The sequence below is a fragment of the Sceloporus undulatus genome, chromosome 3, assembly GCF_019175285.1.
Source record: "Sceloporus undulatus isolate JIND9_A2432 ecotype Alabama chromosome 3, SceUnd_v1.1, whole genome shotgun sequence".
Lineage (NCBI taxonomy): Eukaryota > Metazoa > Chordata > Lepidosauria > Squamata > Phrynosomatidae > Sceloporus > Sceloporus undulatus.
In genome coordinates, this window is record NC_056524.1 from 155,684,394 (window position 1) to 155,696,523 (window position 12,130).

At 39.1% G+C, this 12,130-nt stretch overlaps 1 protein-coding gene across 2 annotated transcripts in view; it reads left to right on the forward strand.

Moving 5' to 3' along the window:
* LOC121926365 (heparan-alpha-glucosaminide N-acetyltransferase-like) overlaps nucleotides 1-11,650 on the forward strand; it is a 27,208-nt gene extending 15,558 nt beyond the window's left edge. Inside the window, exons 2-4 of one of the 2 annotated variants that reach the window (XM_042459298.1) lie at nucleotides 970-1,040; nucleotides 5,796-5,908; nucleotides 9,115-11,650. In XM_042459298.1, the coding sequence (XP_042315232.1) occupies nucleotides 970-1,040; nucleotides 5,796-5,908; nucleotides 9,115-9,296 (366 nt within the window). In that variant the 3' untranslated portion in view covers nucleotides 9,297-11,650. Of the gene's footprint in view, nucleotides 1-969; nucleotides 1,041-5,795; nucleotides 5,909-6,180; nucleotides 6,230-9,114 lie in introns of those variants that run through there. The other variant, XM_042459299.1, reaches the window with a different exon arrangement.
* Nucleotides 11,651-12,130: the final 480 nt, after the last annotated feature.

Below are 12,130 nucleotides of genomic sequence, written 5' to 3' on the forward strand. Positions count from 1 at the left end.
AGGGAGCCTACATTGTTTTCATCTCTATTTAGCTTCAAGCAGGCTGTTAAAACATTTTGTTCCACATGGCTTTTAGATCATTTTCAGTATATATCATAAATATTTTCAACGTTTTCCTTGTTGTTGTTTTTTTGTAATATGTTTCTTATTAAGTTGTGTCAAAGTTTTAAAGTTAGCTTTTAAACTGAAAAATTAAAATTGAAAACGTATTTAAAAATTGTAAGCTGGCAACTCATTAACAGTTTTATAAATAAGCAAATAAATACAGAAACTATGACGAGAAGGCTTTATGAACCTCTGAAATTCATTTGAAAGGAACATAATTGGTGGAAGGAAACCACGCTCTTTGAGGAGCTCACTGGGTGGGACCAACAAGATCAGAGACAAAATAGAGCCACAAAGAAACAAAATGGAGAAGTGAAGACATTTTTGAAAAGAAGATTTGTCTTCAAACAGGGAGAGGTGCCAAAATATCTCCATGAAGACTGAATATTTTCAGTGGTTCAGCACACAGCACTGCATGTTCCTATAGGGAACTGGAGGAAGTTGTGGGGACAAGGCACTGAAGTGCCCCAGAATAAGGTATAACTGGCTGGAACACAACGGAAATACTCTGCTCAGTAACAATTTGTGCTAAACTGGATGGACTAATGCCAGTTGCGGGCTTCATCTCTCTTGCAATACTGGCCCATGGATTCAGTCTAATCCAATTTTTGGAAAAGGCTTTCCTTGAGTAAGTGACATAAGATAAAACAATCATGCCTCAAATGAGAGTCTTGTGTACAGTTGAGTTTTCTCTCCTTCCTCTGCAAGTCATCTTTTGATAAATTAATCAATGGAAACACTTAAAACTTGGCATAGAATCTGTCCCTCCTCCTTCCTCTCCTCCCTTTTCTGTGATTTTTGAGTTAGATAGTCTTTCCTTATTACTTGTTATTGACCTCTTCTCTGATTTTTCTTCTTCTTAAGGGGATTGTCTCTGCCATTCTAACCAAATGTACACAAAATGAAGGATTCATTCCCATCAATAAAAATCTTTGGTAAGTGCTTTCACAATCACTGTATAATTGTGATTGATGCAAGTCACCACAGAATTTTGTCAGAGCTTGCAAGAGGAAAGATACTCTCTACCCTAGACACAACCCAATGTGCCCTATTTGGCTCTGGCATTCTAGTGCCAGTTCATTGTTTGTCATGCCCTCACTCTCACTGGGTTTCTTTTGTCCTGATCTGTTTTATTCATGCTGATGCACATCACCTGATCCCCCATTATTTGATGATGATTCTCAGCTTGAACATGATGACTGCTTCCATTGAACAGCATTGTGCATCGAGGTGATGTGCGAGTTTTAGCCAAGGTTGGTAATGGCTCATTTAAACATGGGATTCCTCCTTCCTACAGTAAACAAGTAATGTATGGCCTATCCCCATAGGCCTATACACACATTACATAGAGCTTAGAAAAATTACATATAAGGACTTCAAGCCCCAGAATCACCTGGCCAGTATGGCGGAAAACATTTCCAAGTGAAAAGCATTTATTAGGCTTGCTCTCCGGTGAAGGAAGTCCATCTTGCCTTTTTTTTTTCTAATAAGAGACCTATGGCACCTTACAAAAATTAAAAATATAGTGTGAAAATTTTAAAGTACAGAAATGAGAAACAATGTGAAATTGAACTTGAGCCACCCATCCCTAGTCTCAGCGGCAAACTTCCTCTTTATTGCCAGTACTAAGATATGACCGGCAGTTACTGATGATACATTTGTTTGTTAAATTTATCATCTTCCTTTCCTCCAGTGAGATCAAAGTAGTGTGCATGGCTTTCGTGTTCCCCAATTTACCCTCACAACAGCCTTATGGAGTTTATCACATGGGGAAAAATTGAAAGTTTAAAATGGCAAAAACCGGTTATTAACTCACAATTGCGCAAATGGTTTTCACATGCAAAGTATGGTTATCCCATGCAGAATCCGAGATCACTCTGCACTTGCATGCAAATACATGAATGATTTTCACATGATGAGACCAAATGTGCCTCCATCCCGATAATGATAAAAGAAAAAGTGATCAAATGTTCAAATGGTTTTCACACGTAGACCACAACAAATCTCTCTTTTTTATGTCCCTGCCTTCCCTTAGTAGCTGTTTCTTTAAGAGCTGTGGCTCAGAGGGAAGACTGAACTGATCCCCAAACAGTCCCCTTTAAAGGATTTTGGACTTCAGCTCCCAGAAATCTCAGCCATGTTGGCCTATAGCCTGAGATTCTGACAGCTGAAGTCCGAAATCCCTTAAAGGGGATAGTTTGGGGATTGATGCTGCTGAAGCAGGAGACACACATGGAGAGAGGAACACACCGGGACTCAGACAAGTATTCTGAGACAAGCATTCATTCTCTCTCTCTCTCTGCACTCGCATCAGCTGTTTGTTTTAAGAGCTCTGGCTACGAAGAAGGGTGGGTACTTATTTTATTTATTCTGTGGCACTGGAATTAAACTCGCCCCAAAGAACCATGGGAAATCTGGCAACAAACACAAAAACAGGGAGAATCCTGTGAATAAACCACAAGTAGCTGTCACACTACAGCAATTGCCCAAAAAACTAATTCATGAATGAAATGGAAATTAATTTCCTATATTTTCCTGAAAATCCTTATTTCCTGGTTCTTATTTCCTTATTTCTTATCTAATTCTAAGCAGTTTGCATGCAATGTCGTGTGAAAACCATTCGCACAATTGTGCCTAATATGCTGGATAATTGTGGGTTCTGACCCTTTTAAACTTTCAATTTCCCCTGTGTGATGAATTCAAGTATAACACACTAAGAGCATGACTGGCTCACGGTTCCCCACTTGGGAATTGAACCTGGATTTCACAAGTCCTTCACTAACACTCTAACCAATTCCCCATATTGACTGACTGATAGTAATGTGGCTGTGGACTCCCATGTTATTACTTGTAATAATTGGTTATTTTGAATTACAGTATTTCCTTGCCTAGGCGTGGGGCTGAGTATCATTAATGTGGCATATTATCACGCGATCCACTCTAAATCTTTGAAGCCACATCATGTTCATTACCAGGAGCACAGAACAGAAGCAACCACACAGCAGCCAGTAATGTAGTAAACATGCAGATGGCTGAATCTAAGCACAAGGCATTCATTTTTCCAGAAGGATAGGCTGACATTAGTGTAGAATTGTGATCTTCTTATGAACATCTGCATAATAATGTTGATCTTAAACCCTGTATTTTATTTGGACTGAATATCTTTGTTCCCAAATTCTGTGGCTTTTTCTTCTGTTTTTGAACTAAGCACAAGGGAATGGTACCAAAGACACAGTGTCTCTTTCATGTTCTTAAGAAAGCCTGAGAAAATGCAATGACTCCTAATGGAGAGTTAACTAGCTTTGAACACCTAGAGAGGTTCAAATGAGCCTGCCCATTATCTCTAGCCCTTTTTTATAGCGCTTATCAGACAGGATGAAACACTTTGGATGAAGCACTTGATGGTTTTCAAGAAAAAGTGAAAAATCAATAGCTACTTACTTACAGCTCTTGCAGTATGCAAATAAACTCCCTGTCTGGTTGGGTCTAAGGAGAGGAATGAAAAATAGTGCAGAAGACAATGGACGTTTGAGTTAAAGGGAAACATCTTCTGTTCAAGCGAAGCTGCTTCAGTCACTTGCTGTGTGTTTAAATACATAGGCAACCAGATCATGGAGAAGCATTAAATAAACGATGCATTAGAAGAGCTGTACCTTAGCTGCATTATACATTTGAACCTTTTCTGCCCAAAGAAAGAAAGATAAAATGTAGAGGACTGGCAAGAGTCTGTATCTGAAGATATACTGTGGAGTAATGATGGAGAACTTATGGCCTATGGGCCACATTTGGGCCCCTAAACTATCCCATCCATCCCATGGAGCATCTGCAGAGGAAGCAGAGGCTATACATCCAGCAGGCCACATTAGCACAACCCGTGCAACCAAAAGTGTTATCACATCACTTCTGGTTTCATTTTTCATTTTTGGAGCTTTTTCCTTTTTAGGAAGTTTTAAGGGAATGTGAGGGGGAAGGGTTTGAAGGGAAAAAACTGCTGCATCTGGGGGCCTTCAGAGACCCACTTTGGGGCCTGGAAGACCTCCTGTGTTGCCCACCCCCTGCTTTGTAGTCTTAGAATAAGGCTCCTCTCCAACCCACCCTTTTTGAAAGCTTCCCCTGCTATTGAGCTTTGGCCTTGAGGTCATGATTCAGGTTACACAAAGAAGATGGAAGTAGAGGCAATTATGGTACTATACATTTAGCCAAACCATCAGGAGCCCCAAGATCAGGAGACTCTTCTGGCTCCCCTTCCTATCATCTTTTTCTTGTGCAGAGTCAGACTTAGAAGATGATCTTAAGATCCAGGTAAGTAGATATGGATGGAGATGCTCCTTCAGATAATATGCCCCCAAGCTATTTGGGGCTTTAAAAGTTAATACCTGCATTCTGAACTGAGTCTGGAAATGGATTGGAAATCACAAAGTACTAATGTACTGCAATCATATAGCCCTGGCCCTGTTAAAATCTTGATACCCTTTTGAACCAGATGAGATTTGCCAAACCATTTTCAGAGGCAGCATCGTATATAATGCATTGCATTAATCAAAATGAATGTAGCAGATCATAGCTAGCCTATCTCTAGAGAGAGTCATGGTTGCTGTACCAACCTAAGCTGAAAGAAGGTGCTCTGTGCTGCCAACGTTACTTGTGGCTTCAGGGACAATATCCAAACTGTGAACCTGGTTGGTTTTTTGGGCCATGTTCTAGACGAGTTTATTCATGACATTTTGCTAGTATCTGTGGCTGGCATCTTTCTCTGAAGATGCCAGCCACTGATGCTGGCAAAACGTTAAGAATAAATTCTTCTAGAACATGGCCACATAGCCCGAAATACCCACAAAAAACTATGGATGCCGGCCATGAAAGCCTTCGACTTCACATTGTGAACCTCACTGTTAGAAGGATTGCAGTTCCCTCCCAAATGAATTATAATCAGACAGCCAATAGAGATGATCTATCCAAGAACACAGCCAGAGCTTCTCTCAATCTGGTCCCTTCTAGATGTGCTGGTCAACAATTCTGACCCACTCTCTACCACTCATCTCTGCAACGTGCAAGAACCTGCCAAAAAAAAAACCTCAACCTTTCAACCGCTATCTCTTAGCCCATCATCATTTGCATTCCCACATTCTTAGCATTCATTCCCACTCCTAACAAACCACAAGATTTTATTTAATCTCATAAACAAGCACAAACATTAACACAGAATGATGGAACACCACAATGTCCCACCCATTCATCCTTAGAACTAGTAAGCAACCATTTTCAAGCAACATAGTTACCTGTAATTATTTTCTTTTTTGTAACCAAGATGTACAAAGTCAAATTCCAGAAGAAATGAAATGAGTAAAGATGAAGTTCCTGAATATTCACTTTTCAATGTCATTTTAATACATTTTTACTTGTCTATTGGCAGCAATTTTATGCAATTCGCATATCAATTCTAGAGTTCCTCTATCAAAAAGTAATTTGAAATAAATATAATGAGTTACTTCCCAAACATCATAGTAAGCGATGACATCTGGCTGCCTCTCAACGTTTGTAGCAAGTAATAGGAATGGATTACCTTTTGAAAGTAAATTTCTGTTCCATAGCTCTTTCCTGAGAGAGTAGCCATTGGGTTTGCAGCTTCCATCAGACACCATATAATGGGCTTGTCTCATGACTCCTTGACTGTTTCCTGTCTCTGCTAGGTCTTTGTCTTTTGTTACTACGCTGAGCTGCTTTTCCTTTGTCTTGCTGGGAATCATGTTTTATGTTATCGATGTGAAAAAATGGTGGGGAGGCCAGCCTTTCATTTTTCCAGGTAAGAGACTTACTGTGATCCTCGATTGGAACAATGAACAACAATGTAATTTTCCAATTATAGCTCTTTGCAGATGTTTGATTGGTGCCAGCTTGTGCATGTTATCAGGGCAGGATAATACCCAATGGTATGATCTGTCTTGCTATGGTAGGCCTGCAGAAATTCAAGGATATGTTGTGTCCCAAAATGGATTGTCATCTGGGTTAAAGTGAGTAGAGAGCCAAGCAGAGAGTTCACAGGTTTTAATAATCTCATCTTTCTTACATATGCAGAGTTCTTTGCAGGTAAAACAGCTACACAGGGTCATTGAAAACAAACAAGCAATTGCAATTCAGCAATAGTTGCCAAAAAGACAAAACTCTACCTCCCTGCTCTACTTCTGCCATCTGGTGAAATCTTTTTATTTCCAGAACCTTTCCTGACTACTGGTGTTGCTGTGGCTTTCGACTGTGAATGTTGAGAATGTTTAGTGATTTATTGAGGATGTATTTTACAGGTTAGTTTTATGAGAGTTTATGTTTAACTGTCAAATTTTAACAGCCTTTTTTAAAAAGTTGTGTGGTGTCCTTTTCTGCAGAAGGACAGAAAAAAAATAACTAATAAATAGATTACTCATCATGATGTTTGGTGCACAGATCATTCAGCCACTTGGGTGGGAATTGTAGGACTTCAGTACCAAACATATGGAAGGGTTGCTTGGTGATTCATATAAGTACTTATAGACATTAACAAGTGATGCTACTTTGAAAGTGGAGCAACTATATCTGGTTGAAGGCAACAATAAATCATTTGGTATTTTGCTCAATCTTACGACTTCCTCTGGAGCCACCTGTCCGTCTCTACTTAATTATGTGTTTGTTCAGGAATACAGCCTTGTAATTTATTAAGCTGCGGTGCCAAATGGCTTATGCCTATAATAGGTCATAATTCAGGTATCCAAGCTAGGCTTTTGCCCTCATCAGTCCCCATAATGCTGCTTAAAAGTATGCATGGCTGATCTTCTGCTGAACACTGTATATAATATTCAGGCTCTCTAAATCAATTTCCTGTCATCCCTAGCCTTACTAGAGAATATCTTCCAGTTGTCCAGGATTAGTGGAGGCAGTCCTTACTTTTTTTATATATATGTTCTCTGTAGAACATCTGTCCCTTTGTTCTACCTATGTTACCCTTGGGGGAGTTGTTGAGGATGCCTTTGAAAAATATTGCTAGTGCCAGTATTTTGCAAACCGTTATGTTAGTTAAACTATTGTTTGGTAATTAAAGTTATTGGCTGCCAAGTCAATCAACCCCAAACTTTGTCACTTCTCCCCTTTCAGTCCATCGAATTCTATTCTGGTTCTGTTACAAACCCTGGCATCCATATCTTTGGCGTTGCCCTTGACTCCATGAAAAGGACCAATATTTTTGACAGTGAACACAGCTCTAGGTCCCACTTAATTTATAACACTTTTTCCTGCCTAGTGAACAACCTCAGTATATGGCAAGTGTATCAAGGTGGTGCTTATTGATGTACCTTAGTATCAAGGTGGTACTTCTTGATGTACCTTAGTACATTAGTGTTCACCTTAGCATTTGCATTCACCATTGCTTTATGCAACACATGTGTATCTTGCTACTTTCAGTAGGAGTAGTCATAACAAGCATCCTGCATTTTAATATTTTTTTTAAAGTTTTTATATCTGCTGCTTTTATAATCATTATTGACTGTGACTTTAATTGTATATTTGTTGTATGTGAGATTGAAAGACTGATTAGCACAAGATTCATTAAGTAAAATTTAGTCTGGCCTTCACTGGAGGTAGCAGTAGAAATAATTGCTTCCAAGATCATGTTGTTTGCTCCTGAAAGTTTAGAAAAAGAGAAAAGGAAAGAAGCAGAACAGTTCAGTGACTCCTCATTCAACAGTTGTTTCTATTTGGGACTAACAAAGAGGATTTCAGCCCCAGAATCCCACCGCCACCATGGGCAATGATTATATCAGGCAATGATTATACCCTGTGGTTCATCATCAAAAAAGGAACTTCTCCAAGCCCTGAATCAGTCTGAGTATATGTAAGTGTAGCTCACAGGCACCTGCCCCTCATTCAGGATGAATTTTCACTGAGGTGGTAAACATGCCTTGGTGGTACCATTTCAGGTTGGTAGTTGGTGTCCTTGTAACTCCTTCAGAAGTTACCTCCACAAAAACTGTCAGGGAGAAGATTTATAATTTATTGATTTATTTTTCTTCCTGGCAAATAAACTTGAAAACAAAACAGCAACAACAACAACAATAACACAACCCTGGATTATTCAGTCACATAAAATTGCAGTTGCAATCTGAACTACTACAGCCAGATGTTGGATTACCGTATATAGTCGACTATAAATTGAGAAATTTATGCTCCAAATTGACCCTAAAATCCTGAGCTGACTTATATACGGGTCAATACACTAATACTGTTTAGAAAGGTCCTGAAACAATTACTGCTGTGATGCTCCACTCTTCGTGCCTGGAGGCAGAAGTTTTGTGTGTGTGAAAGAGTTTCCCTATCAGATTTTAAAGCTTCTCTTCCCATCAAAGAAATACCCCTTTTAACTCCACTTCCTTTTCTCCCCAATGTGATTTTCAAACCTCTCCTCCAGCACCTGGGAAGTGGTGTCAGGTGGCTGAGAGAGGTCCAGAGAAGGAGAAGGAGGGACGGAAGTGGTGTTTTCTCCTTTGTTATAGCCCCCTAGGTTTTACACTCGACTAACACAGGGGTGATAGCAAAATCTATAATCTTGACCCTGAAACTTTCCTTTAATTTATACATGAGGTCGACTTCACACAAATGTATATGGTATTGTTTACTTGAGAGAACCAGGCTTTTGCTTCCATGAACCAGGATTCCCGCTGACTGTTAGTCTTGCCATCTCTCCAAAAGTGTTAAATTTGGCTCCAAGAAGACAACCCCAGTTTTCTAGAATTCTGAATGGTTTAAGATTTAAGGGATGGTGGCACTTCTTGATTCACTTTTTAACCAGGGCTCTTGGGCAAGGAGAATAGACCAGTATATGTCCTCACAAGTATAGTAATGATGATTCATACTTCATAAGGAAGCATGTGGGCAGTGTAACAGGTTAGCATTAAGATATATAAAATGTCACAGAAAGATTGTATGAATTTCCCCACAAGGGTACATCCTAACTGTGTTATTTTTGTTTTTATCACAAATATACAGGGATGAATTCAATCCTCATCTATGTTGCAAGCTCCCTGCTGGGTTCTTATTTCCCTTTCAGGTGGGAAATGAAGTATGCAACTTCACATGCCGAACCACTCTTTCAGCATCTGCTGGCCACTTCCCTCTGGGTATTAATTGCCTATCTGCTCTACAAGAAGAAGTTCTTTTTAAAAATATGACTGTGGGATTCAAGAATATAATTTCTCTCTCAACTCACATAATCCAATTATTGTTATTAAGAAGATTATGATTCCAAAACCTGACACTACATACTAGACGTGATATTTTTGATGACTTATTTTGGGGTCGGGGGGTTCCACAAAAGCAGCCATGGGGAGCCACATTCAGCTCATTCAATCCATTTCACCCCTACTTTAAAGAAAAGAGGTGCAAGTTGCACAAGTCTAGCAAAAGTGAAGACATTCTTGCTATACAGTTGCACTCACAACCAAAATAAGTGAATGTTCAAGATCTGCCTCTCTTAAGTCCATAATCTTGTGCCAAATGTATTGAATGTAATTTGGAGACGATGTATTCCCTTATATAAATTCTTGTTTTACCAAAATCCATAGCTTTGGGAAAAATCTGAAACCAATGTATCTAGTACTCCAAAGGGCAATTTTATTCACCCTGGTACTATGGCAGCAGCCCAGTCTACTGGCTTGAAAGACAGAAACTATGATTTGATACTCACTGGTTTCCAATACCTATTTCCTCTTAAAATACTCAGTAGCTACCATTTCTCCTATCCCTAGTTAGAGTTCTTTCTGCCATACATCTTTTGTCATGTTCTTACTCTGGTTCTCAGTTAATCACTGGCTCATAGGTCTGTATTCATTTCCAGCATCTGTAAGAACCTCAGTGTGCTATCCTTCAGATAGTGCTGAAACAAGCAACAGGGTCTTACCAAGTGCCTGGCATAGGTCAAGGTAATGCACTCTGTAGGATCAAATGAATTTTAAAGTTGTCATCAAATTGTATTTAAACTAAACTGGACAAAGTAATGATTCTCTTTATTTTAACATCGGCTCTCTGGAATATCATACTTGCTAAGACCACTGGGCAATGTTATGATTTAAGCTTCAGAATATTAGCAGGACAGGTTTATTTTGTTTAGAAACTTGTCTTGTGTTCTCTTTACCTAAATGCTAATGTTGTCTTAGGGTGAAAAGCAGTGGAATTTGTTAAGCAAGGAATTCATTTGTTCATGCGAATGCTTTTCAAATCAGCATGTCTGCCATGAAACCATGGTATTTTGTAGAGGATACTGGATACTGGAACATATTCTGGGGTACACACTTGGCCAATCCTTTTGGGTCTCTCCTACGGTAAGTCGAGGGTTCCTCTTTGTGAACAAAGTCAGAGCTTGTAAAAGTTACTGTTTTAGACCACAACTGCCCAAATATTTCAGCCAGCATGGCTTTTCCAAACTATTTCTTAAATAAAACAAACAATGCTGCATATTGTAGAGGAATAAAACAAACAATGCTGCATATTGTAGAGGAAGATCAGTATTAGCAAGGAATCTGTGCTTTAAAGAATTGTATCTACTATTACTGATCTTCTAATTAAAGACCCCAATGCACTTCTAAGGAAGGGTTCCCTATGTCACAGTTGGAAACCTCCCTCCCGCATCTTATGTGTGCATAGAACATGATCATTTCTATGTTCTCATGAAGCATAACTTTATCATGACAGAGACAAGTGCATAAAAGCCAGTGTTCTTTACGTGCATAGGATCTTTCTTGGAATCACCTGCTATATGTTATTTACTGGAGAATGCTTGGAGAGCAGCATCTGCGCTCATGAAGACTGTACTATCGCCTCTCTTCATGGATGCAGCTGCATTTGCATTGTGTATATGCAGTCAAGCTGAAAACCACAGAAGATGAGTCCTTATGATTGACCTGCCAACTTGGCTGCTTGAACACGATCCTAAATAGGAACTCATATGTCAAAAATTATGTTTCAATCCATGGAGGACACTGTATGGTTTTTTCATTGAGTCTTTTGCCTTTTGTATACAAAATTGTACTTGAACTTACTTGTTTTTGAAAAAGGGAGTTCCCCGAGTCCTAACTGTAAATCCCAGGGGGTCAGTGCAGAGCCAGTTTCAACAGCTGCAGCAGTTTCCCACGAGGATTGTAAAATTCTATGAAGAATGCATGCTGTCAAACCAGCCTAAAAGATATAGACTTGAAAATATGATAATTGGGCAATATGTGTTCGAGCAAAAGGAGATTGATCATCATGGGAGGTCTTCATATAGGTAAGCATCCTATTACTGAGATGTCACAAAAACTTTTGCATTAGGGATGGAAAGAATATTCAAATATATATTTCCCCCCTCTGTCCTCCAAAAAAGGGCCAAAAACATGTTCCTCAATGTTGGGAAACCTGAGAAACAGAAAACAGGATGAGAATGTTTGTGGATTTGCACAAAATTCATGTATGCTATTTTTGCATAGAAAATGCTATTTTCTGCACAAAAATACAATGTATCCCTCCTATCCATGGATTTTCTATCCACTGATTCAAGCATCCATGGCTTGAAAATGTTTTTAAAATATGTAAATTTCAAAAAGCAAGCCTTGGTTTTTCCATTTTATATAAGGGTCACCATTTTACTATGCCATTGGGACTTGAGAATCCACAGATTTTGTTATCTATGGGAGGAGGGGGTGCCCTGGAACCAAACCCCAATGGATACCAAGGGCCCACTGTACAAATTCTGCCCAGAATAAGTCCTTAGCGGAAGCATTTTATTCATAAGAAACATATTTTCTTGCACAGAAAAAAAATCTTTCTTGCGCAGAAAATGCCATTTTCTCAGCAAAAGTACCACATGTGAATGCTGTGCAGAATAAATACTGAACCGTGACTAGTCCTTGTGAACTGTTTTTTAAACAACATTTTCCTGCAGCAGGAAGAAAATTGCTAAAATTACTCAGTGCTTCATTTCTCAGTGAAATTAACAAAGAATTACATCCCTATTTTTCACGTCCTTCTGTAC